Here is a 27977-nt window from a genome sequence, read left to right as displayed (position 1 = left end):
CTACTGTTCTCATAAAGTTTTTTAAAATTATTTTTATGGTAAAAATATATAATACTAAAATAAAAATCTGAAAATAATTGAAATAATTTTGATCAGTGATACTTAAATTAAATTTAAAAAAAACTTTTTGAGAATGTCAATCTTATAAATAAATTGTTGATAATACACAGCGGAATAAAGCAAATTTATATATATATATAAATATATATATATATATATATATATATATATATATATATAATATATATATATATATATATATATATATATATATATATAAATATATGTTTGTTTGTTGATAAGTTTTAAATGCAGTACAACAATGGTTGCAAGCACGAAATGGCAAGAAGTTTATAATTCAAATAATTATTATCTTGTTTTCTTCTTTTCTTGGTAATGCAGTCAAATTTATTAAGTTGGACACAAAACTGAAACAAAATTATTTTTTTTTATAATAATGTAAATTATTGTTAAGTTTTAATTTTTTTAACTTACCTTTTAAAATATAGTCAGTCAATAATGTTGGGACTGTTGGACTGTCTTCATTGATAGCTTTCAATACTGAAAAAAAAATAAATTTATTAATGTTTAAATCAATTATTTATTTTTTAATTGATGTCGATAATGATAATACCTTGAGAGAAAAAATTTATTTTTAAATAAATAAAAATTTTAGTGATAAGAAATTAATTTGTTGGAGATTTTAAACAAATTTTATTTCTTAGCTGAAGAAATAAAAATTTTTTAAATAAATAAAAATTTTAGTGACAAGAAATTAATTTGTTTGAAATTTTAAACAAATTTTATTTCTTAGCTGAAGAAATAAAAATTTTTTTAAATTTTTAAAAAATTAATTTCTTGTCACTAAAATGTTCATATTTTTCAAAAGAAAATTTTTTCTCTTACTGCAGTTGATTTTTTGGTATATTTATATATTTTTTTATATACATCACTTATTCTGTTGTAAGCTGTATTAAAAAATTGCTTAGTGACATGAAAAAAAAAAATAAATAAATTTCCACAAATGAAAAAATTAAATAAAAATTTTTTTAATAATTAATACTAAAAATATTTTTTGTCAAGTAATAAAACAAAGAATCAAAATCTTATAATTTTTATATAAAAAATCTTGATAGACTTTTTACCATCATAGAACTATGTATATAAATATATATATTTAATAAATTGATAGCATGTTACATCTAAAATAACATTTTCGTGATTTTTTGCTATTAAGTTATTTTAAGATAAAAGAATAAGAGAGATACTAAGCCTTCAATATTTCAAGTATAAAAAAACAATTTATACAATTTCAAAGGTTAAACTAAAATTTCAAGAATTATCAGCAAATATTTTGCCAGATTGACTATTTTAAACTTTTTACAACTTAAAATCTTCCAAAATTCTTTTTAGAAATTTCTTATTCTTTAAAAAAAAGTTTAAATAATAAATATTGAAACTTTAAAAAAATTCGCCAAATAAACTTGATAAGTTTTTTGGCACGATTCTTTAAAATAATTTCTAGGGCATGGAAGTCCTCAATTGTTTATACCAGCCAGTCACGTAGTTTCTGTATTTGCTATCAATTTACTTTCTCAAACAAGAAGATAAAAAATTTTTTTTTTTCTTTAATAATAATCTATTGCAAAATAAAAATAAAATTTATATCAATATTAGATCCAAGATTTTTGCCGAATATATAAGTAATGTAAAAAATTTTTTGTAAAAAAGTTAAGGAAAATTTTATTTTCTACCAGAAATATCTCTTATATAATTTATTTATACGACCAATATTTTCACCGTAATTTCTCAATTATGATTCAAAATAAATTATTCAAATTTTCTCTCATTATAAAAATCTAAATTTTGAAATTGCGGCTTTTTTATTGGTCTTAAGAAAAAATTATAAGAGACATTTTTTTTTTTATAAAATTAAATTTTGAACAACTTTTATTTAAGAAATTTTTTTATACGACCAATATTTCCGCCTTAATATCAAAAATTTGATACCATTAATTATTAATTTTTATTTGCAACGTACTTGCATCTCTTTTAATATCTCTTAGATAGTAATTATAGTCTCAGATGTATTTTTCTTTAGTCATCTCTTAGTCCTAGTTTTAAGTTGCTTATATTATTTAATATTTTTTATTATATCTTATAATTTTTGATTATATTCCTGATAAACTGTAAAACAGCATATCATTTATCTTCTAAGATTTAATTATAAGTAAAATTTCTTATGTACTTCGCCTTAGGAAGTTCGAGCGTAAATAATGAGTCAAAATAGTGTTAAATTTTTTTTTTAATTTAAGTTTTCACAATATACGTCAAAATTCTTTATTTTAATTTAAAATAATTTAATAATTGATGATTTTTACACTGATAGGATTTGTTTATAGTTAAAAATATTTGTTAATATTTAACAAATGATTTATTAGAGACCACTTTTTAGTCCTTAACAAATATTTCTTAGTATTTAAAAAGATTTATAATTATTTAATAAATGAATATCTGATTTATTAAATACAAACAAATCATTTTAAATACTAAGAAATATTTGTTTGATACTAAAAAATGGTCTCAAATGATTTGTTAACTATTAACAAATATTTTTTTAATACAAATAAATCCTTCTATCAGTGTACTTACTTAATAAAGTAAAGTAATAAAATGACTTTGGTATTTATTAGGGGAGAAGGGGGTCAAATGAACCACGGGGCAATTGAACCACTCGACTTAAAAAATCGAAAAAATTGAAAAAACGCTTCATGCTCTTAGAATTAGATTCTAATATGTTAAACTCGGATATGATCAAAATTTGAAATCATTGCGATCGATAAATTTTGAAAAATTGAGATTTTCTTATTTTTAGGCATGCAAACTTTCTTTTCGGCTGGTGACAAATTGTTTAATAATATTTAAATTTTTGAATTAATTGATAAAATTTGAATTATAGTAGTTGTATATACTTATATTTTATAATCCTCAACTTTGTTTATAGTGATAGAATGGTTTATTTATTTATTATTTACTATTAATTGTTTTAAAATTATACGGGGTCAATTGAACCAGCAGTCCCGGGGACGATTGAACCATACGGAGAAGCATGGGACATGCGCGCGCATCTTGACTCGACGTGAAAAATACTCAGGAAAATAACCTAACAATTTGATAAACTCAATTTGTAATTAAAATTATTTTTAAATCGATTTTTAATTTATTAAATATAATATATGTGTATTAAAATGTGCAACAGTAATATTAGAAAGTAACAATTAATATGTTATTTATTAAAAGTTCGGGTTTGAGTTATAAATGTCATTGGTTCAATTGACCCCGAGCAGTGGTTCAATTGCCCCCCGAGCGGGGGTCAATTGAACCATTCGACGCGTTTGGATAAATTAATAATTTTTAAAAATTCACGTTGTTTATTAACTAATTTATGTATTGATAATGATAGTAGACTTAATAAACTATCATTCCAAGAAAAAAAATTTATTATTTAGTTTTAATTCGAATAGTAAAAAATTACTAAACTTTTTTTGGTTCAATTGACCCCCTTCTCCCCTACTTGCCGGAATAAATAAACAGATTTGGCAATAGCGCGCTTGATTATACCCACAACAGAGACGTGGATGAGTGTGTGAGTTAAACATTTCTCTCTCTGTAACTTCTGTAACTATATTTCTATTCTTTTCTTTTTTCTCAGCTGTTGACGCGATGTTGTCAAATCTTTATGCGAATAAATGGCTGACGATAAACCAGTTACAAACATAAAATTTGACTTTAAATATTTCAAAAATTATATCGGTAATGTATTATTATTAAATTGTTTTTATATTTTGCATTAATCCAAGTTTCTTGTGTATAATTTTTTATCCGTTAAAGTTGGGAGGTTAATATTGAAAAAAATAATTAAAGTCTCGACAAAACGTTTGTCCGCCGTAAGAGCCCGTGTATAAGGAGATAAAATATGTGATTTTTTAAATTTAATATCTAACACGTGTAAAAATGATATGATATGATTATGACGCTCATAATGAATATCATAATGAATCTCATATTTTGACACTAATATGAGATTCATATAAAAGCCATATCAATACATTTGAAACCTGTAATAAGTAAAATAAGGTAAAAGCCCCAATATATGATCATGTACCAGTATATGATCACTCCATGTATTTGTATACCTATATTTGTGAATATAGATATATAAATACATGGAGTGATCATATACTGGTACATGATCATATATTGGGGCTTTTACCTTACTTATGGAAACGAATTTTTTTTAAATTAGATTATAAAATTTTTATTTTTCTTGTTGGAGAAAGAAAATTTCTAGTAACTTGATTATGTTTTATTATAAAATTTGATCTATACGGATCGGTCACATGGGGATTCGTGACCAATCCATAGTGACAAATGCATAATTTCATACTGAAGTCATAATACTATCTGCGTAAACTCATCATGGAATCAGGCTGAAATTTTTCAAATTCATTATGATATTGTAATGATATTGTTGCCTTTTATTTATAATTCAAGAAAAAAATTTTTTATTACTGTTGAAAATTCGTTAGGATAGTATCTCCATGATGATATTAACATAATTTCATTATGAAATCATAATGATATTGAATTGAATTCAAAATTTAATGATGGTCATATCTGCATAAAATCATAATGATATTGTTAGCCTTTTTAAATCGTGATATAAAGTTATTGAGTCATAACTATATACAGGAAATAATGCAATATAATTAAATTGAAGAAATTTTTAGCACGATATAAATTGTTTTCAAAATAAAAAATAATTTTATCTTGAGACGAAAAAATTTTTTCAGTTAAAAAGTTTTTTTTAAACCAAGATATTCAATGTTTTTCTAAATATTCTTCCAAGTTAAGAAATTCAAGGAGGAAAGTTAAGTAGTTCAATATTATAGTGCATGATAAAAATACTATTTTTCTCAATTGTTATACATTTCCTCTGATTAACAGAAAAAATGAAAATTTTACTAATCTACTTAAAAAAGATTCGTTCTCACAGGTATTTTACTTATTACGGGTTTCTAAAGTATTGATATGGCTTTTATATGAATCTCATATTAGTGTCAAAATATGAGATTCATTATGAGCTTCATAATGATATCATATCATTTTTACACGGGAAGTAACTAAACGGTGAATCTTTTTTTAATTTTGGGATTAGATAATTGACGTATTTATTTATACGTATATTTAATTTCAAAGCTCAAAGTTGGAAATTATTTTTTACATTACACAGTAAAAAATTTTTCGTCATTTTGTAAAGTGTAAAAATGTTTGTGTAGAATTTAACATTTTAGTGTGTAGAATTTAACATTTTAGTATGTTGATTCAACACAAATTGTGTAAAAAAAGTCATCAACACAAATTTTTGTGTTAAATTTGACGAAAAATTTTTTTGCTGCCCTCCGGCCGGAAAGTGGCAACTTTCTGGCCGCTGCGCTAAACGAAGTTGCCGCTTTCCGCCTTCGTCGGACAAAAAAAATAGTATACACTCCACGGAAAGTAAATAAAGAAAGCCTCAGATCACATGTTTGTTGACCTCGGCTTCGCCTCGGCCAACAATTACATGTGATCTGGGACATTTCTTACTTTACTTCCCTAGGTGTGTAATATACTATTTTGCCCTCCGGGCGGAAAGTGGCAACTTTCGTCCCGCTGCGCTAAATAAAGTTGCCGCTTTCCGCCTTCGTCGATCAAAAAAATAGTATACAGCCCTTAGGAAGTAAAGAAAACCTCAGATCACATATATGTCGACCTCGGCTTCGCCTCGGCCAACAATTACATGTGATCTGAGGCTTTTCTTATTTTCCTTCCCAAAGGGTGTAATATACTATTACTGTGTAGATTCGCTCGAACTTCCTTAAGTTAAAAATTTATACTAAGTTTATTAAACTATGTATAAATTGTATTGAGACCCTGTTATTGGCCGTTGGGTCTATTTATACTAAATAAATAAATAAATAAATTTTGAAATTGAGGCAAAAATCCTAGCCCTCTACATTAATTACTAAAAATACCAAAAAAAATTTTCTTTTAATATTTACTTTTAATTAAAACTTGTAGGGCTTGATTATTTGGCGGACCATTGTCTGTATGATATGGTATGACTGTGGTGAGATATTTAGATTCCTGAAGAGATCTGTGCTGGGGCAAGGGGCTGGTTCCATTGCTGCGCTTCTTGGTGACATGATGCTGCCGGCGTCGATTTTGCACAGCGAGAAGCAGAGAAATAAATTGATTCTTCAGCTCTTTTTCGAACTCCAGTTCATCCCTCAGAGCCAGCTCGGCAATCAATGTTTCGCTGAGCGCACCTACCAGAGCTTCCATTTCGCCCAGCAGTCCAATCAGCTCGTTAGATGACAATTGCTTCAATTCTGTCAGTAATATCCCAATTAAAATAATTGCTTGCAATTTATAGATTTATAATATAGAACATTTCCTGTATTTTAAATCAGATAATTTAAAATAAAAAATTTATACGCACTTTTCTCGTATAAAGGTGAACCGAGAACTTCGCGACTTCGTTCCAATACTTCATCAGTATCCAGCATTGATCCGTCAGTATCTGGTGACCTTTCCATCGATGGGCTTTCCTGTTGATTTAATTTTATTTTATTGGTCATATTTACACACTGATAGAAGGATTTGTTTATATTTAATAAGGTTCATTAACTGTTAATAAATGATTTTTTAACATCATACCAGTTAATAAATTATTTATTTAATACGATTTATTAAATGTTAATAAATATTTATAAATGGTTAATGAATATTTGTTAACTGTTAACAAATCGCGTTACTAAAACCATAAGGGCGTATCCCGTTTTTTCGGTTTATTATCAATTATAGGTCAGAGTAAGAAAAAAAATTGCAAAGGTAATAGAAATATCACTCCACAACTTAATTTATGTCAACAAATATTTATTTAAGTGAGAAAACTAATAAAAATTAAGGAAAAATAAATTCATCAGGGTATTAGTCCGATGCCATCTCCATCGTCAGGAACATCTGTGTCTAAGACTATAAAAATAAAAAAAAAGATATTGACAAAAAAATTTATAAACTATGACCATGGCTGAAAATTAAACTTTGATAATACCGATGATATTTTGTGGGACAGTGCCTGATGTACAAAAATGATTTAGGCCCTAGTGGTTTTGTAAATGCCGAAAAAATGTCGCAATTATACAGTATTAATGCGGTATTTTTTCTGCATTTTTTCGGTTGTTTCGATCAGTTTTTTTTATCGAAAAATTACGGAACATTTACCGTAAAAATGCGATACATTTACGCTGAAAATGCGGCATATTTACGGTAATAAGGCGGTAAAATAACTGTATTAAAACCATATTTAAAAATGGTGTCAAATTAAATAATGCTCGGACTGGGATTCGAACCCAGAACCTCCTGGGGACATGTCGGCTGCTCTACCATTTGAGCTACCCGGTCTATACCATATTGTTTTTCTGCTTATTCTATATACATTCAGCCACACCGTTCATCTTACGATAAGCATATTTAAAATTAAATAATATAATTATATATGTGAAACAATGTAACTTTTCGATTTTAGAAAATTTGCAATTTTCTAAGTGAGAAATTAAAAATTGAAATTAAAATTAGAATATATTTACTTAACATATGTATTATTTTATATTAATTATCGCTAAATACCTAATTAAAAAATAATATTCTACATATTTTTTATTCAAAAACAGTATTTGTTTTTGCAAAGTAGCGATGGAGAATAAAAAGCAAAATTTGAAATTTTTCATTTTATTCATTTTTAACGTAGAAGTGAACTAAAAATAAAACTAAATCTTTAATAATTGTCCATTATGTCAGAAAATATTCGGCAAAATTACTGTATTATTACGGTAATTATTTGGAATTTTTTGGGTAAAATTTGGGCAATAATGCGGTAATTGTATAGTATATTTTTGGTAACTGTACAGCATAACTGCAGTATATATACTGGATAACTACAGTATAAAAACTGGCCAAAACAATTATAGTTTAACCGAATTATAACGGTCAATATACGGCATGAGCATAAATGCCGAAAAATTACGGTATTTTTACGGCATTATCAAAACCGCGAGGGGGTCATCAAACTTGCTTCAAGATATTGGTATTGAAGAATCATAACAATTCTCAAGAACAAAGTTCTTTTTGAATGACTTTTTAAAAATTACAGTTCTAAATGGCTTACAAAACTCTTTTGTTAATTGTAAATAGATCTGAAGTAAAAAAAAATCAATTTAGAAAATTTTTGAGGCTAATTTTATTAATTTGAAGACATACCGATTGTTCTCAAGTTGTTATGAATTTATTTTTCTCTAATTTTTATTAGTTTTTTCACTTGAATAAATATTTGCTGACATAAACTAAGTTGTGGAGTGATATTTTTATTACCTTTGCAATTTTTTTTCTTACTCTGATCTATAATTATGATGATAAACCGAAAAAATAGGATACGCCCTTATGGTTTTAGGAAAATGTTTTCTTAAAACCATAAGGGCGTATCACAAAAAAAAAATTTTTTTCGTTTTTTCCATAGATGTTAATGTTTTCAACATTTTGACATTGATTGGAGCAAAAAAAATTTTTTTATACGCCCTTATGGTTCTGCAGAACCATAAGGGTGTATATTTTGAGATACGCCCTTATGGTTTTAGTAACGCGAAATATTTATTTAAAATAAAAAGTAAAAATAGCAATTTTTTTCGGACACTTTTTATAAGCCTACAGCTGGAATACATGATAATAATTAAATTCACTAAATAAATTAACCTTTTTAATATTTAAAATTATAAAAGATAATTATGAGCTGTGATAGAATTTGGTATTTTACAGTAAACGTTATTATAATGTAATATAATTAATGCAAATAATTTATAAAGATGATATTTGTTTATAAGCAATCTTGATATCACATGACATTGCAAGCCAAACAAATTCACTCAACAAAATATTTATTAACTATTAATAAATACTTATTAACTATTAATAAATGTACTTTTCTCCCAAATAAATAATTATTGAATGTTAAAAAATATTTATTAAAATTTAATAAATTTAATCATTGTCTTCAAATAAATTAAATTATTAATAGTTAATAAATCCTTTTATCAGTGCATTTAATTTGATGATAAGAGATTGTTTTAGTTAAAAAAAGGGAGCGACAATTTTTTTTACCGAAAAAATAAAGGAAAAAGATGTGAAAAAATTTTCGGTCCTCATTCTTAATTTAAGTGAATTATATACCTGCATAATGTCATCTATTTCACGCAGCACTTCTTCAGCGGTCTTCAATGGCTCTTCAGGACTATGAGTCGCATCGGTGCTACTTGATAAAATTAATGCATGCATGTCTAAATCTGTAGCTACTGCTTCATCTTCGCTGCTTAAATCATCCAGTTCGGGTCTAAAAAATATTTTTAATTATTAGTACAGCTTATTTTAGAGATCATAAAAAGATAAATTTTTATTTACTTTAGAGAAAAAATCTTTAATTAAAGAAGAAAATTATTTTTAAATAATTTATTTTTTGCAAATCAAGCAAAAAAATTTTTTTTAATTATAGATTAAAGTTTATTTATTTATTTATTTATTTAAAGTGCTATTTGTTGATTCTTGTTCCACACAAATTTAATACAATAAAAATATATCAAAATTAATCCTTAGGATTTTATTTTTAAAAATGATAATTGGAACTGTAATTTTTTTTTTTAAATAAAGAAATTCTTAAAAATAATTTTCTTCTTGGTTAAAAATTTTTTCTCTCAAAATTAATTTTATAACTTTAAAACTATTAATTTTTATATAATTTATTTTTTTATTTTTTATTTAAAATTAGATAAAAAAAAAATAAAATAAAAATAATTTATGATTAACATTAAAAATAAAAAATTAAATGTTAAATTTAAATATTCTTAAAATTATTTTCAAACAATAAAATAGTAAATTTAAACTTTTAAAAGCTTTAAAAAGCATTCACACATTAGCAAAATGACAAATGACATAAAAAATAATAAGTGACATTCTAAAAACTTAATTTAATGTTAAAAAAAATGAAACAATTTTTTAATTTACTAAAACTTTTTAAAATTCGTTTTACACCAGTTGAAAAAATGTTTTGAAAAAAAAACTTTATTAAGTAATTTAAAAAAAAAATTTGTGAATTTTTAATTTTTTAATTGTTCAATCATAATTATTAATGAAATTTTTTTTTCAATATCAGGTGTATCCAGATGTTTAAGTGTGTTAGTATTAGTATGTAATAAAATAAATAAAATAATTACTTTTCCATTGATTCAACTGATGGCTCGTTAAGATTAAGCGACGGCAAATGCATTTTTCTAGCGTACGATTTACTCCAATCAATTGGTAAAATACTTCCAAATGTACCAGTTATTGTCCACCACATCCTTAAATTAAAAAAAAAAATTTATTAATATCATTATCAATATAATTAATTATTATTTTTACCAATTGAAATGATCTATCTGTTCAATGGATCATTTTAAAATGTAAAGTTTAGAAATTTTTTTAAATTCCGATTGAAAATTTAAATAAAAAGTAAAATGTCCATGTTAAATAATAAATACACCCTACTTATAATTTCAACTATTATTCACAGAGAGAGTATTGAAGAAACGGTTCTAGTAGAAGAAGAAGAAAAAAAAACTAAACCATTCTTTATTCTTTTGCAATGAATAATAATAATAATCAGGCATTTTTGTACCATGGGAATTTTAACGTGTATATTATTGAAACAGTTCTCATAACTATTATCAACATTTATAACAATGAATTTCTTCAAGTATTTAATTAACATTATTACGTAAGACTGATCAATATGAATGCAATGAAGATAAATAACTAGTACAATAAAAAAAGGCCATTCGGCAGCCGAAATGGAAGTAGATTTTTCAAATAAAGGAAATTGATTTTTAATAAAATAATATAATAACACTATTAATGTATAACTTAATTTATGAATTAAAAACAAAATTCAATAATAAATTTAAAACTATTTAGAACAAATTTTGGAAAAAAAATGAACTTTTGAAGAAAAAGTTTCTCAAAGAATTGCAAAGATTATAAAATTTGAATTATAAATGACCAAATTTTAAATAACTGCTTAGGAACAACAATTTGCAAATCAATCAGATGTTTGAAACCGGATAAAATTTTAATTGAAGACAACAATATATAGAACTAATTTGTGACATATTTACTGACGAATTACCTGAAAACATTACACGAAAGACTAATCATTATCGTAATTATTGAATTTACATCATGATTAAGCTATGATGCAGACAATAATTCTAAAACGGCTGCAACAGTAAAACTGTTTCATTAAACGAATTCTAAAAGGAGTAATATTGAGGCTATTACCACTTATTATTCTGAGTAGTGGAAATCGAAGCTTATTAAAAGAGCTTTACGATGCATTTTACCGAATTTTGATATCTTGTCTCGATCAGTAATTATATCAAGTTGAAGTAGTAAAAACATCAATTTTACGATTTTCAAAATTTCAAAATCCTGTCATTTCCAAATTACTCGCCCGATTAAGCTCATCTTCGAACTTAACCTTGGTCTTGATCGATAGATAAAGCATGTTGAGTTTGAGAAGAATCGGTTATAAATTGAAAACGCTATCTTGCTGACAAGCCGCGTTATATCGTATAAATATATATAAAATATATATATAATTGTCCTGTGGTCTATTTTTGAGCTGTTCGAGCTCCAAAGTCTGACAATACTTTTTGATTATCTTGTAAAAATTATAAATGTCGAGAGTTGGCCGTTAGGTCACCTCTAAAAAATTAAATTTTTATATTCTTAAAATAAAAAAAATATCAACATGAAAAATATATTATTTTTATTAAAAGATTTACGAATCACCACGAATAACAGATTTATTTTTTAATTATTTCGTCAATAACTAAATTTTTTAATTTTAATAGCCTCAAATACGTAAAATCTAGGCTTAAAATTAACTATTATTATGAATCGCCGAGTTTAGAATCGGCTGATTTTACGATTTACCGATTTTAGAAACGGCCAATTTTAATAATTACCGAGTTTAGAATCGGCTGATTTCACGAACTAGCGATTTTAGAAACGGCCAATTTTAACGATTACAGAATTTAGTATTGGCTAAGTTCAAGAGGTAAAGTTTTAAAGTTTCCATATTTAGTAATTTCCAATTTTTAAAGATCGTATTTTTAAATAACCTCTTTTTTAAGATTTCCTTATTTTAGATGTTCAAATTTTTCGTTTATTTATTTTTTAATTCATTCAATTTATAATTATTCTTTTTTTTTTATTCGGTAATCTAAAGACTTTTAAATTTTTATGAATTCTTTTTTTTTGTAATTTCTGATTTTAAGAATATATTTATTTAGAGATTTCCATTTTTTAAGTTGGCTGTTTTTTCTACTTGCATGTTTCTCTACAAGCTTAACTTATTTTTGACATAATTTAAATTTTTATTTTTTTAATATTATCATTTTTTACGTTTAACTTATTTTACTAAAAGCTAATTTTAAAATTTTCCAATTTAAGATTTTAGAAACCTCCAAATTTAGGGATTTCCATAAATCCCTAAACATAGAAACTGACTCGAATTAATGAACGCGATTGTATATATATAAATACATACATATATAAACTTTTGAACTATATACATTTTCTGACTCAGCTCGACAAACTGAGTCAGAAAACGCCTAAATTTTTTCAAAGTTGCGCCATGAGGACGGCTGCAATAGTTAGATTTTTATAAAATCTACTAAAAGGCGAAAATTTTTATTGCCGCTTTTAATAATATAATAAATTAGTAACATAATAACAAAGAAATCCACAGATTCGGTAGAATCTGGCGCCAAGTTCCGTTCAAATCTGCTGTAAACGGAGCGCCAGACTACCGACTATTTTTACTGTAAGCAGAACGGTATTTTGAGGTTGCAAAATTTTATTTAATTCTACGGTACTTTTTTTTCTTAAATTGTATATTATAACAGTAATTCATACTTTATTTGACTGTTATTAATTAATTATATTCACTTATAACAATTAATCTAATTGAAATTATTAAATTTAATCAGCACAAACTATAGCAACGCAAAAATTTCGATCCTGACTTTTTTTCGATGGGCAAAGTGATCTGCCACAGACTAAATAATTTGAGAATGCATAGTAATCCTTCATTAGATGGGAAACTACAGTTAAAAAAGATATTTCACAGCTTGCATCTACACCCGCCAGGGTGCGCTGGAATTATTTTTACATAAACTGTAGTTTCAAGGGATAGTTTGCTATGTTATATCCGATGATATAGTAGATGTCGAATTGATGCATTACGCGGCAAATTCACTATAATTTGAATTATTTAACTTAATTTATAATAAATTATATATTACAAATAATGCATTTTGTTTATATACAAAATTGTTGTAGCACATAAGTTAAAAGTATAGTAATCTCCTTAAATAAACAATCAACCAACTAACTTTTGTCAACATTTCTCAGAACTATAAAAGTACTTGAATAAAATGCACACGTGTTACTTAACAACTAGACCTTTGTGAAAACTCATAAAAAGGAAAACACGTGTTAAACATTTTATTAAGGGTTTTTCTAACTAAAATCATTTTAGCTAAATATTCTCAAGAGGTCACAAATTATGAGATATAATAAATACGAAATAGAAAGCATAAAGCCTTAAAACAACCAACACTAGGACCATTTGTTAGATAAATAAACAAATACTTTTAGAATATCTTATAATTATTAAATAATATTAATGTTTTAGTTTAACTAAAGGATAGTTTTTATATGGATTAATAACCAAATAATGATAGATTCATATTAATATTAATATGATGTATATATTTGTATCGACATGGGTTTTTCCTGTGGTTTCCCCATGTCACTGTCTTTAGAGCCTAAAGAAAGGTGAGGAACAGGGCAAATGCGATACAAAAGGCACAAGTCGGACCACAGCCGCAACACTAAAAATATATAAAGAAATATTATAATCTAACTTTGTTAATATTTAATAAGCAATAATACATGCAATTATAATACTATAATAATAATAGTAAAATACTGACTAAGAATAATATTATAATAAATAATAAGGGTAGAAATAATTAGTTAAACACCAAAAGTAATAACTATTGTAACTAACAAATATAAGAATCTAAAGTATAAGAATAATATAGGATAGCATGACAGCCCTCACATATGTCTGTGTGTGGGTACCTAGTTAGTATACAGTAAACCTACATATAAAAGTTATAAGTATTAGTGTGTATTCGAATATATGTTATTGTATGCGTTCTGTAAACGTTAGATGAAGACATGTATATGTTAAGTGTATTGGTGTGAACCAGAGAGGGAGGAAGTGAAACTGGAAAACTCGGACCTAAAACCGAGACTCCTTGTAATAACACTTCTCCCTGAGAGCCGTAACCGAGCACTTGCTGTAGATGAAACCACTGAATAAAATCAAGCTCTCTGATAATTATTTATTTATCATTTAAAACAGTCCCCCTAACTAAAGTTTCCCCCTTTTCTTAATTTAATCTAACAAATCCCATTATCAAAAACTGAATTAATAAACAACAACAAATTTAAATTGATCCCGCGTGACTACAACTCACACTTCAGTCCAGAAGAGGCGTTACGAGCAATCTAGTGACCTCGCTGGACATAACAACTGGTGACAGCGGTGGGATAGTCACAGTAGTCGGGATTCAGGTGAATTAATTAATTCACCCCATTCAAATTTAAAAACGCAAAATTTCGGTGACAAATTCGATTTCCATTGGACACATCTACGAAACCAAAAATCAGGGGTCATCGAAATCATCGAGGAAATCGAGAATCAAGGACCACTGAAATAATCTACGAGGTCAACGATCCAGGAAACCAAGTGGAAATTGAACGAGCCAATCCAACCATCGAGGGTCATCTACTAAGGAACTGCTACCTGAGATACAGCCATCTGTGTAGTGAATTTAGCGGTAGTGCAAAAATTAGTGTTTAAAAAGGGCAATTTGTGAGTGACAGTGAATTTTAATAGTTATAAGTATTCTGCCTGTATCACATCTGCAAACTGTAAGTTATAATTGTAAGTCATATGATATGCTAGCGATGAAATCTATTGATTTTTAAAATAATAATCTTATATAACGTCAGTTAAAGATTTTGGTAAAGTAGCAATTATTATGACATCGAGATCGACAGAAGCTTGATAAATTTCGGGACTATTTGATAAAATTGACTAACTGTTGATACTGAAAATTATTTTAAAAATTTGCGATCATAGTTTTGTTACTGCATAAGTAAAATTGCTCTTAAATTTTATTAAAAATTTTATAAAAGATAAATTATACTAAAAGCTGTCAAAACACCTGTCAATCTCAATATCATTTAACGACAAATTTGAATTATTATCATTTTATCCGAGGATAATTGGATCCATATTTTATTTCAATTTATAAAATTTCTAGTTAACTTAAATAATTTAGTAAGAAATATTTAGGTTTTACATCTCAATGAACGGCACCAAAATGTCAACTTCAACCCCTTCCACAAAAATCATTGCTATAGAAGAAACCCCTCTCACAGTACCAGAAGAAGTAGTCGAAAGTATTCCTATTAGTAACAATAATACTGAAAGTACGTCTGGCCTTTCCTCGGCAACTTTTGATAATTCTATCCCAATTACTAATACTTTCAATAATCTTACACTGCTCAATACACCTGTTTTACCTAGTAAAAATAATGAACACAGTTATGCTACAAATAATCTTCAAAGATCAAACGATCTTTTCACCCTCGCTTATATGAATATCAAAGATGCAGTGAGTTTAATTCCTATTTTCAATGGAGAAAATATGCCGGTAAATAGTTTCATTGAACTTTGCAAACAAACGGTAAATTTGATACATCCATCTGGTAAATTGTATTTGACTCAATTAATAAAGTCCCGCATTCAAGGCAAAGCTAGTAGATATGTTTCGAGTGAATCAGAATTAACTTTTGAAGAAGTTCTGAACAACCTCAAAATTGCTTTAGCGCCAAGGCGCACATTGTCTCAGTGGCAATCACTTCTTTCTAATATCCATCAAAATGAAGGCGAATCTATTGTAGATTTTGCAACTAGAATCAAAGAAATCGTCCAAGGTACTTCTGAAGTAATTATTGACAAACATTCGGGAGAAATAAGAACCGGGTTATTAGCGAGCACACGAGAAGGAGCGCGGGACAGTTTTGTACGCGGTTTAAGAGGACAGTTAGGGCTTTGGGTAGCGAGTCAAAAACCTTTAACTTTATTACAAGCGATCGATTTAGCTTTAGAATTAGAAAAGGAACTGGAACAGAGGGATTCACTTTTCAATACTCGGGCTCATAATATGGGAACTAATGATACATCAGGTTACATTAATTTCACGGGCGGTTACCAAGGAGGAAAGAGAAATAATAATCATCACAAGCCAGGTCAAGGCTCAAGTTTTAAAATCATCCTGCAGTTGCTGCCGTACACGTGGCTCAGACATACAATGACGAAAATTTTCATAAATTTAACCGGAAATCTAAGATTTGCTACCGATGTGGAGGTCAAGGACACATTAAGTCGGAATGTAGAGCTTCAAATTTGTTTTGTACAGCTTGCGGTAGAAGGAATCACGTAGCTTCTGTTTGTAGACGAAAACATACTATGGGTGTAACAAATAATTCTAACCCAAACCAAGCCGCTATTACTGATGGCAGCGATCGACAATATCGGTACAAATCAAAGTAATAAAGTCGAAACGGAACGGTCAACATCCCAAATTGAAGCGTCTATACAACTTGCCGAATCAAACCATGTTACGCCACCCTGCATCACTATTACCAGTGATGAACTATTAAAAATGCAAAAGTACTGACTACTAATAGACTCAGGCGCAGACGTTAATTTGATAAAAATATCTTGTTTATCACCGAGCTTAAAAATCGACAAAAGTGTTAAATATAAACTTTCAGGAATAACGTCTGGATCAGCCATCACCCTCGGGCAAGTTTCTATTAATTTTAATTCTATTTGTTGTAAATTTCAAGTTATTGGACCGGATATACCCCTAAAACAAGACGGAATTTTGGGCTTAGATTTTCTTCAAACTTTCAAGGCCACCATCTGTTTCTGAGGACAATGCTTTGAAAAGAAATCTTAAACATATCAGTATACCGTTGGAAAACATTATGTCAAAATCCCAGCAAGATGTAGGATGCAGGTTGCAGTTAGAATAACAAACCGAGAGGTACAAGAAGGAGTAATACAAAAACTTAATTTGGAGCAAAATATATATGCTGGAAGTGCCTTAGTTAGAAATAGAAACGGATCGCCTGGATTTTTGTAGTAAATTGTAATGAAGAGGAAAGGAAGATAGAACTACCATCTGTGACGCTGGAGGAAATTGAAACTGAAGGTCTAAACAAGAATAGAAAAAGGGAAGAAAATATAAGTGATAAAACTCGAGATGACTTGACACGGGAAAGAGTCCAAAAACTAATACAAACACTACATCTTGACGAACTAAATACAGAAGAAAGAAACAGCATAGTAAGAATAGTTGTCAAATTTCCATATCAATTTTATTTGCCTGGGGATAAATTAATAGGAACTAATGACGTGAAACATAAAATTATAACAACTGACGATATACCAATTAATACAAGACAGTACAGGTATCCACAAGTGCATAAAGAGGAAATTCAAAGGCAGGTAAAAGAAATGTTAGAAGGAGGGATAATAGAAACAAGTAACTCTCCGTATAATTCACCAGTATGGATAGTCAGCAAAAAACCAAGTTCATCTGGCGAAAAAAGATGGCGAGTTGTCATTGATTTTCGTCACCTTAATGAAAAACCGTCGGAGATGCGTATCCCCTGCCAAATATTGTAGAGATTTTAGATCAACTTGGTGGTGCTAAATATTTCTCAGTATTTGACTTAGCCTCCGGATTTCATCAGATCCTCATGGATGAAGCAGACAAAATTAAAACTGCTTTCTCTACCCCCAACGGTCATTATCATTTCAAAAGAATGCCTTTTGGGCTGAAGAACTCCCCTAGTACATTCCAACGATTAATGGACAATATATTGTCAGGGTTACAAGGTATTGAACTATTTGTTTACCTTGATGATATCGTTGTTTACGCTAGTTCATTAGAAGAGCATGAAAGAAAAGTAATTAAGTTGTTGGGAAGGCTACAGACGGCTAGGCTATTGTTACAAACGGATAAATGTCGGTTTCTTCAAACAAGCGTCACTTACCTAGGTCACATAATTAGTCAGGATGGGTTGAGTCCCGATCCTGGCAAAATAAGTTCAGTCAAAACTTCCCTGTCCCTACTAATGCAAAGAAAATAAGAGAGTTTTTGGGCTTAACAGGCTATTATCGCCGGTTCATACCTAATTTTGCATCAATATCTCGCCCCTTTACTCAACTATTGAAGAAAGGGCAACCTTTTCGTTGGTCTGACGAAAGACAAAAGGCCTTTGAAAATCTCCGAGATTTGTTATGTCAAGAACCCATTCTAAAGTTTCCCGATTTCACAAAACCTTTTATTGTAACTACCGACGCATCTTTCTATGCTCTCGGTGCTGTTCTAAGTCAAGGTGAGATCGGAAAAGATCTTCCCGTTGCCTATGCCTCAAAACTCCTAAAAGGAGCAGAGTTAAACTATTCCGTTATCGAAAAAGAGTTATTTGCAATTGTTTTTGCGGTAAAACACTATCGACCTTACTTGTATGGTAAAAAGTTCTATTTAGTCACTGATCATAGACCTTTAGTTTGGGCTCATAGAATTAAGGACCCTACCTCACGACTTCTACACTGGCTATTGAAATTACGAGAGTATCAGTACGATATCATTTATAAGCCAGGCCGATTAAATGCGAATGCTGATGCTCTCTCTAGAAATCCTGCTAATATAAATTTAGTTAATATTTTATTGACTAAAAGTACAAAATTTAATGAACCACTTCTTGAAGATGAGCTCAGCAAGTTTAAGCAGTCAAATGATTTAAAGACTGTTGAGAAGAATGATTTACCCCAAAGATTGTTTAAGGCATCAAAGTTAAAGTTAAAGCCAGAAAAATTCAGAAGGAGAGTGATGCTTTCCCGACGACCTGTCGACCTGACGTCAAAGACGAAGTTGTGCCCCGAACGGAGCCAGTACTCTGGGCTCAGGGAGACCGGTTGTTGGATCCAAAACGAGCATACCCTTCAGAAAGGTCGCAAAGAGCCCTGGCATGGATGCATAACGCACCCGCAATAGTTATACCAAGCTCAAAGTTAGCATGGGGTTGTGAGCTCCCCATGCAAGAGATGCCAGTGAGGACGTCCTCCCCCCTCGATATGTCTGATGTAAGAGAAATATTGAATGTGCATGCTGAAGTACTAACATTTGAGTCATCTAAAAGAAGTGAGATAGAGTCAAATGGAGTTGAAGTTAAAGAAACAACAAGTGTAGATAGTTGTGAGCGTCAGGTTTCTTTTGTATCCTGCTGCAGCTAGTGAGACAGATGATTCCGACAGTGACGATTCTTTTCCCGAACCCGTTTCTGATGATGATCTTTACTCCTCTGACGAAGAAATTGATAAAATCCCCGAAAACGCCACCCAACCTCCAAAGCGTTTAAAAGGGTAACATTACCCGACGTGTTCTCCGAAACTAGAGATGGTATATTTATGAAAAAGATAATATTGCTCATTTTTGGTCAGCCGATTTTAAATCAAAACCCAAATAACTCAAGAACTTATAAATAAAAATTTTATTAACGTAGCGGAATTTCCTGACCAGGTAGAAATAGGTCAAGTAATAATTTCTAAAAAGAGAAACCTTCACATTTTTACGGTAATAGTTAAATTAAAAATAGAAGATAGGACCCAGTTAAATGACGTTCTTACGGGTATAACTAAATTAAAAGAAGCAATGGACTATTTTGATGTAAAAACAGTTAGAATAGCAAGAACGGGGATGGATTAGATAAATTACCATGGGGTAACATAAAATCACATTTAACTAAAACATTTCCAGAAGGGTACTACATAACACTTTGTTTAAACCAAATCGAAGTTCCTCCGGTCGAGCGCAGACCAGAAATTATACGAGAAACACATGAATCAGCAGTAGGGGGTCATAAGGGTGTCATAAAAACCTACGGTCGTATAAGGCAACAATATTATTGGGAAAACATGAAGACTGAGGTTCAAAATTTTATTAGACAATGTATTTTGTGTCAAAGAAATAAATTAGTACGTGTTAAGACAAGGCAACCCATGATAATAACTGACACACCACAAGTTGCATTTGAAAAGATTGCTCTCGATATCGTGGGGCCACTACCGATAACCAACTCTGGTAATAAATATGTACTAACCATTCAAGATAATTTAACTAAATATTCATTAGCCATTCCTTTAGCAGAAGCTACCGCTGAAAATATTGCTAAAGTCTTTGCTGAAAACTTCATTTGCATATTCGGTTGCCCTGAATCTATTCTCACGGATCAAGGTAAAAACTTTACAGGACTAGTTATGAAACATTTAGCAAAATTATTTAAAATCAGGAAATTCCAGACCACTGCTTTTCATCCACAAACAAATGGTTCTTTAGAACGAAGTCATTTAGTATTGGTTGAATATCTTCGACATTTTATTGACCAAAATCGGGATTGGGATACCTGGTTAAAGTATGCAATGTTTTCTTATAATACCTCCATCCATGAAGGTACAGGATTTACCCCACATGAATTAATATTTGGGGATTGCCAAATTTCCATCAAGCTTTATTCGCGAGAGTAACGATAAAACTTACATCGATTATTTAGGAGATCTAGTAATAAAATTAAGAGAAACACAATCAAAAGCTGCTGCAAATTTAGAAAGAGCAAAATTAAAATCCAAAGAGTATTATGATCGTAGAGTCAACCCTAAAGAATTTACCGAAGGAGACTGGGCATTTTTAGTAAACGATTCGAAGACAAATAAACTAGACCCCAATTATACCGGCCCGTATAAAATTACAGAGGTTTTCAACAATGGGAACGTAACAATCCAATTAACTCCTTCCCGAACCAAAGTAGTTCACACTAACAAATTAAAGCTGGCATATCTATGATTAGTAAATATAAAATAGTACAATGTTTCATGTATTAAAATATATTATATCTTTAAGTTATATGTTTACATGGATGTATGTGTAAAATTGTTGTATGTGTATGTCTATATACAATCATGTACCTAGAAATAAGTAAACACTCTGTCCTGTCTGTAACAATACCTATTGACTAATAATAAAAAAAAAAAAAAAATAATAATAATAATAATAATAATAATAAAAAAAAAAAAAAAAAAAATATTCAAATAAAAATTTAACATTAAAATCGAAGCACCGAGTGGATGTAACGTATAAGCAATTTAAATGTGTGAAAACAATTTTGGAGAAACTCTCGTTATTCTTTTCATACTAAATTACTAATTCATTACCCAGCAGTTTCATTTGGCTTTCAATTACAGTTATAGTTGAAGAAAATTCGACATAACATGTATGTCGAATTTTAATTTACGGGGAAGGTGTTATATCCGATGATATAGTAGATGTCGAATTGATGCATTACGCGGCAAATTCACTATAATTTGAATTATTTAACTTAATTTATAATAAATTATATATTACAAATAATGCATTTTGTTTATATACAAAATTGTTGTAGCACATAAGTTAAAGTATAGTAATCTCCTTAAATAAACAATCAACCAACTAACTTTGTCAACATTTCTCAGAACTATAAAAGTACTTGAATAAAATGCACACGTGTTACTTAACAACTAGACCTTTGTGAAAACTCATAAAAAGGAAAACACGTGTTAAACATTTTATTAAGGGTTTTTCTAACTAAAATCATTTTAGCTAAATATTCTCAAGAGGTCACAAATTATGAGATATAATAAATACGAAATAGAAAGCATAAAGCCTTAAAACAACCAACACTAGGACCATTTGTTAGATAAATAAACAAATACTTTTAGAATATCTTATAATTATTAAATAATATTAATGTTTTAGTTTAACTAAAGGATAGTTTTTATATGGATTAATAAACCAAATAATGATAGATTCATATTAATATTAATATGATGTATATATTTGTATCGACATGGGTTTTTCCTGTGGTTTCCCCATGTCACTGTCTTTAGAGCCTAAAGAAAGGTGAGGAACAGGGCAAATGCGATACAAAAGGCACAAGTCGGACCACAGCCGCAACACTAAAAATATATAAAGAAATATTATAATCTAACTTTGTTAATATTTAATAAGCAATAATACATGCAATTATAATACTATAATAATAATAGTAAAATACTGACTAAGAATAATATTATAATAAATAATAAGGGTAGAAATAATTAGTTAAACACCAAAAGTAATAACTATTGTAACTAACAAATATAAGAATCTAAAGTATAAGAATAATATAGGATAGCATGACAGCCCTCACATATGTCTGTGTGTGGGTACCTAGTTAGTATACAGTAAACCTACATATAAAAGTTATAAGTATTAGTGTGTATTCGAATATATGTTATTGTATGCGTTCTGTAAACGTTAGATGAAGACATGTATATGTTAAGTGTATTGGTGTGAACCAGAGAGGGAGGAAGTGAAACTGGAAAACTCGGACCTAAAACCGAGACTCCTTGTAATAACACTTCTCCCTGAGAGCCGTAACCGAGCACTTGCTGTAGATGAAACCACTGAATAAAATCAAGCTCTCTGATAATTATTTATTTATCATTTAAAACATTCCCCCCTAACTAAAGTTTCCCCTTTTCTTAATTTAATCTAACAAATCCCATTATCAAAAACTGAATTAATAAACAACAACAAATTTAAATTGATCCCGCGTGACTACAACTCACACTTCAGTCCAGAAGAGGCGTTACGAGCAATCTAGTGACCTCGCTGGACATAACAGCTATAAAAAATGCAACCAACGCGAGATTTAAGTTGGTACCAATTGTAAATTTTATTATAATTACAATAAATACTAAAATCCGAACAAAAACAGTTTCACTGTAAAAAATCGCGCCAAGTCCACGTTCATAAGACTATTAAGAAAAAAAAATTTGTTTTTTTCTTTACAAAAATATATAAAATAAAAAAATAAAAAAATCCAAGTAACCGATATGATTGTTTATGATTTTCGGAAATTAAAAAAAATTGTGTTATAAATTTAAAAATTAAGAAAAAAATTTTGGAACGTACTTGGTGTGCGTCATTGTGTATTTAAATTTTTTTAAAGTCCTAGTAAATAGATTTTACGAATTTCATTAAAAGTAAAATATTTTGCAACCGCGCACACTAAATATGTTCCAAATTTTTTTTCTTAATTTTTAAATTTATAACACAATTTTTTTTAATTTCCGAAAATCATAAACAATCATATCGGTTACTTGGATTTTTTAATTTTCTTATTTTATATATTTTTGTAAAGAAAAAAACAAATTTTTTTTTCTTAATAGTCTTATGAACGGGGACTTGGCGCGATTTTTTACAGTGAAACTGTTTTTGTTCGGATTTTTTTTACAACTAAAATCTCTTATTACAATCAACCGCATTTATCAACCAATACTGATTTTTCGTTCCACATAAATTTATGTCCGTCCCTATCATTATAAACTTAACACCAGCGATAAAATACTTCCGTAATAGTTTTCTTTGTTGCTTTTTAATCTCTTTTGTACTTGAATATTCATCAATGCAAATACAAACTCATAGTTACCATAAATTAAATATCAAAAACTAAACACAGAAAATAAAGATATATTTAATAAGACTCAAAATAATTCCCGACATTAATAAAAAATAATTTTTTCTTCAATTAAAAACCCTTTTTATAATTTTCTTTTCAAGAATAAAAAAATTTCATGACATTAAAGTTAACTGTTACTTAGTAATTATTTAATTTTACTTAAAAAAATTATTTTTGAAAAATTATGTTAACAAAATCGCACTTACAATTTTATAAAATTTCTAAATGTCAATATTTTTTTTTTCTATAATTTGTTTGTCAAAAAAATTATAAAAATTATTAAATATCTGTTTAATTTATTTTCATAAAAATTTCTCCGAAAAAAATGAAATTAAATCGTCACTCGATAATTGTTTAATTTTACTTAACAAAAAAATTATTTTTTAAAAATTTATGTTCAAGAAATTGCATTTATAATTTTTAAAAATTTCTAAATGTCAATATTTTTTTCTTATTTTTTTTTACTATAATTTATTTGTTAAAAAAATTATTAAATATCTACTAAATTTATGGTCACTTGATAATTGTTTAATTTTACGTAACAAAAAAATTATTTTTGATAAATTATATTAAAAAAATTGCATCTATAATTTTTTAAAATTTCTAAATGTCAATATTTTTTCCTCATTTTTTTTTTTCCATAATTTATTTGTCAAAAAAATTATAGAAATTATAAAATATCTGCTAAATTTATTTTCATAAAAATTTCTCCGAAAAAAATGAAATTTAATGATTACTTGATAATTGTTTAATTTTATTTAACAAAAAAATTATTTTAAAAAAATTGCATTTTTAATGTTTTAAAATTTGTAAATATCAATATTTTTTACTCATTTTTTTTTCTATAATTTATTTGTTAAAAAAATTATAAAAATTATTAAATATCTACTAAATTTATGGTCACTTGATAATTTTTTAATTTTACTTAACAAAAAAATTATTTTTGAAAAATTATGTTCAAATATTGCATCTATAATTTTTAAAAATTTTTACATATCAATATTTTTTTCTTATTTTTTTTTCCTTTGATTTGTTTGTTAAAAAAATTATAGAAATGATTAAATATCTGCTAAATTTATTTTCATAAAAATTTCTCCGAAAAAAATGAAATTTAATGGTCACTTGATAATTGTTAAATTTTACTTAACAAAAAAATTATTTAAAAAAAATTGCATTTATGATTTTTTAAAATTTCTAAATGTCAATATTTTTTTCTCATTTTTTTTTCCATAATTTATTTGTCAAAAAATTAAAGAAATTACCAAATATCTGCTAAATTTATTTTCATAAAAATTTCTCAAAAAAAAAATGATCAAATATGAGCAATAAGATGCTGGGAATTGAAATAAAGTATGACGGTTTAGTTTTATGGATTGAGGTCAATCTCGCTTATTTCTCGCATTAATATATATAAAATACCAAGTCACGTGATTCATCTCGGTACTACAAAATAAGCAGGAAACCGTGACGCGTGTCTGGTGTGCAGCAATAATAACAATAATAACTTAATAACACAATGTTAATGACAGAGAGGAGCAAAAGCGCAAATTATCTTCCGGAAATGCATCAATAAAATTATCCCTTCGTACAAATAAATTTATACTTTCGACCAATTACTATAATTTCTTCCCATGCCCTAGATCATTAATTATCTGATTTATCAATCACCCTCAATAAATATTTATTCATTATTCTTTTTTATAAAAAATAAATCCCATTAATTTATTTCTTCTTTAAAAAGCATAAATTTATTTCTTCTTTAAAATTCAGGATTAATTTATTTCTTCCTTCTAAATCTCTTGACAAAAAAATCTTAAGGCCGAAAAATTTTAAATCCTCATAATAATAATAAATAAAATAAAATAAAATATTAATCCACTGAATTGAAAGCATTGATGCGCGCACGCGCGTTAATATTGACGTTGTATACGAATACGATGGGACGAGTATTCTTACGCTACTTGTATATATATATGTATATATATGAACAACAACAAATACAAGCAATATATGACCATATGTTAAAATTATGCAATTGAAAATAAAGTTAAAAAGTTACGCAATAAAAGTTGTAATTTTATCGAAAAAAATATTCGAATATTTTATCAAATAATATTGCAGTTTAAAAAAAATATTTTATCATGACCCCATCATCTCTTATAACTGATTACGCATCAGTTTAATGTATCAAGCTTAATTTAATTCGTTAAGAGCAATTAATTTTTTTTAAATAAATATTAAAAATAAAATATTAAATAATAAAATTATTAAATAATATTAAAATAATATTAAATAATAAAATTATTAAATAATATTAAATAATAAAATTATTATTTTTTAAATAAATAAATAATTTAATTTTTATTAATGCATTAAAAAAAAAATATTTTTAATATTGCAGAATTTAAAGAAGAAAGAGAAAAAAAGTTTAATTTTTTTTTGTGCAGTTGCAGGTGTAATTTTGTGCTCGGTGAAGCGATCATCGTATGGATGAGAGTCTATATCCTATATCCGTGTAAATGTATATATGTGTATATATATACACATATATATTCTAGGAATATATATGTGTATATATATATATACATATATATATATATGCATATATACATATATATGTATATATATATATATATATATGTATATGTATATATCTATATATATATACATATATATATATATATAGATATATACATATACATATATATATATATACATATATATATATATATATATATATATACATACATATATATGGATATGTATTGGTGTATAAGGACCGGAGGGTCGAGTGCGAAAAATACCTGCTTTAAAACGTGTTTCGGTTGGGTGATTTAAAGCCTTGCGTTTATGAGCCTATTCATTTTCGAAAAATAAAATTCTTGCTGAGATAAAAAATAATTGAAGCTTTTTTTAACTTTTATTAATAATAAATAAATAAATAAATAAAATTTAATTTTAATGGTAATGATAATGAACTTACTGGCATTCGTTCATTATTTCTTCTTGTGTCCTTACTTGGACGGGAGCAAGAGTTTCAACATCAGTAGCATAATCTCGAAAGCAAGATGTTATTTTTTCATCAAATGTATTTACAAGATCTTCAAGACTCCCACTAAACGGGCTGAAAGTTCCTTCTTGGAGTATATCTGTCGTTGTTGTTGTTGTTGTTTCGTGTGTCGGCGGTTCATTGGCATTGCAATTTTCACCAAAGTTAACATCTAAGCTAGCGTCCAATAAATGTTCTACTTAAAAATTCAAAATAAAATTATTATTATTATTAAAATAAAATATTCTATTATTCTAAAATAAATATTTCTAAGAAAATATCTAAAATATAAAACTAAAAGTTTTGTAACTGAGATTTATTTTTGCTGAGAAAATTCAACATTATTTTATAATATAATTTTATTGGAACTAGATATTTTCTTAATCTCAAAGCTATATTTAATTATAAAAAATTAGTTTTAATTTAGTTTGTTTCACTTTAGTCACTTTTTTTTTTTATTTTATGAAACTAAAAAAAAAAAATCATTTTACATTTAATATAAATTTTATTTTTTTTGTAATTTAATTTTTAACATTTTTTTTTATTCAAACTAATTGTAAAATACAGAATTTATTATTAAATTATTAATATACCTGTTAATAAATTCATATTTTTTAATGTCGCCGTATCTTCTTCTTCAAAACGTGCAAGGGGTGCCTCAAATTTTAATTCCGATATTTTACCCGCCATGTCCCTCATTATTGACTTATTTAATGGTTTTTCTTATTATTATTATTATTATTCTATCTGTTTTTCCTTAAAAACACGCCCCCAAAAGCAATACTTCTTGTTTTCTTCAATTAATTAATTATCAATTTTAAAATATAAAAATAAACAATATTACTTCATCCGAACATTATTTAGACACTGGCGACTGTTTTAAGTCAAAAATAGATTATAGTTTTTTAAATAAACATTTATTGGGAGGACTTTCCGCGGTGAAATTCACAGAACTACTGGTTCGACTGCTAGGCTTAAAAGA

The 27977-nt window shown here is 27.5% G+C and overlaps 1 protein-coding gene across 3 annotated transcripts; it reads right to left on the bottom strand.

The window, feature by feature from the left end:
• Nucleotides 1-278: 278 nt before the first annotated feature.
• Nucleotides 279-27977, bottom strand: LOC123261584 (fasciculation and elongation protein zeta-2). 3 transcript variants are annotated; one of them, XM_044723261.1, is made up of 8 exons: nucleotides 27589-27974; nucleotides 26930-27191; nucleotides 10362-10487; nucleotides 9325-9484; nucleotides 6542-6650; nucleotides 6102-6431; nucleotides 496-561; nucleotides 279-428 (listed from the first exon to the last, which is right to left on the bottom strand). In XM_044723261.1, the coding sequence occupies exons 1-8, from the start codon at nucleotides 27692-27694 to the stop codon at nucleotides 412-414; spliced, it is 1176 nt and encodes a 391-aa protein (XP_044579196.1). In that variant the 5' UTR covers nucleotides 27695-27974; the 3' UTR covers nucleotides 279-411. The 3 variants fall into 3 exon arrangements, with proteins under 3 accessions (XP_044579196.1, XP_044579195.1, XP_044579197.1); XM_044723260.1 differs by having other exon boundaries at nucleotides 26930-27194; nucleotides 27589-27971; XM_044723262.1 differs by lacking the exon at nucleotides 10362-10487 and having other exon boundaries at nucleotides 26930-27194; nucleotides 27589-27977.

Source organism: Cotesia glomerata, linkage group LG3, assembly GCF_020080835.1.
Source record: "Cotesia glomerata isolate CgM1 linkage group LG3, MPM_Cglom_v2.3, whole genome shotgun sequence".
Taxonomy (NCBI): Eukaryota; Metazoa; Arthropoda; class Insecta; order Hymenoptera; family Braconidae; genus Cotesia; species Cotesia glomerata.
This window is presented reverse-complemented; position numbering and strand designations above follow the sequence as displayed.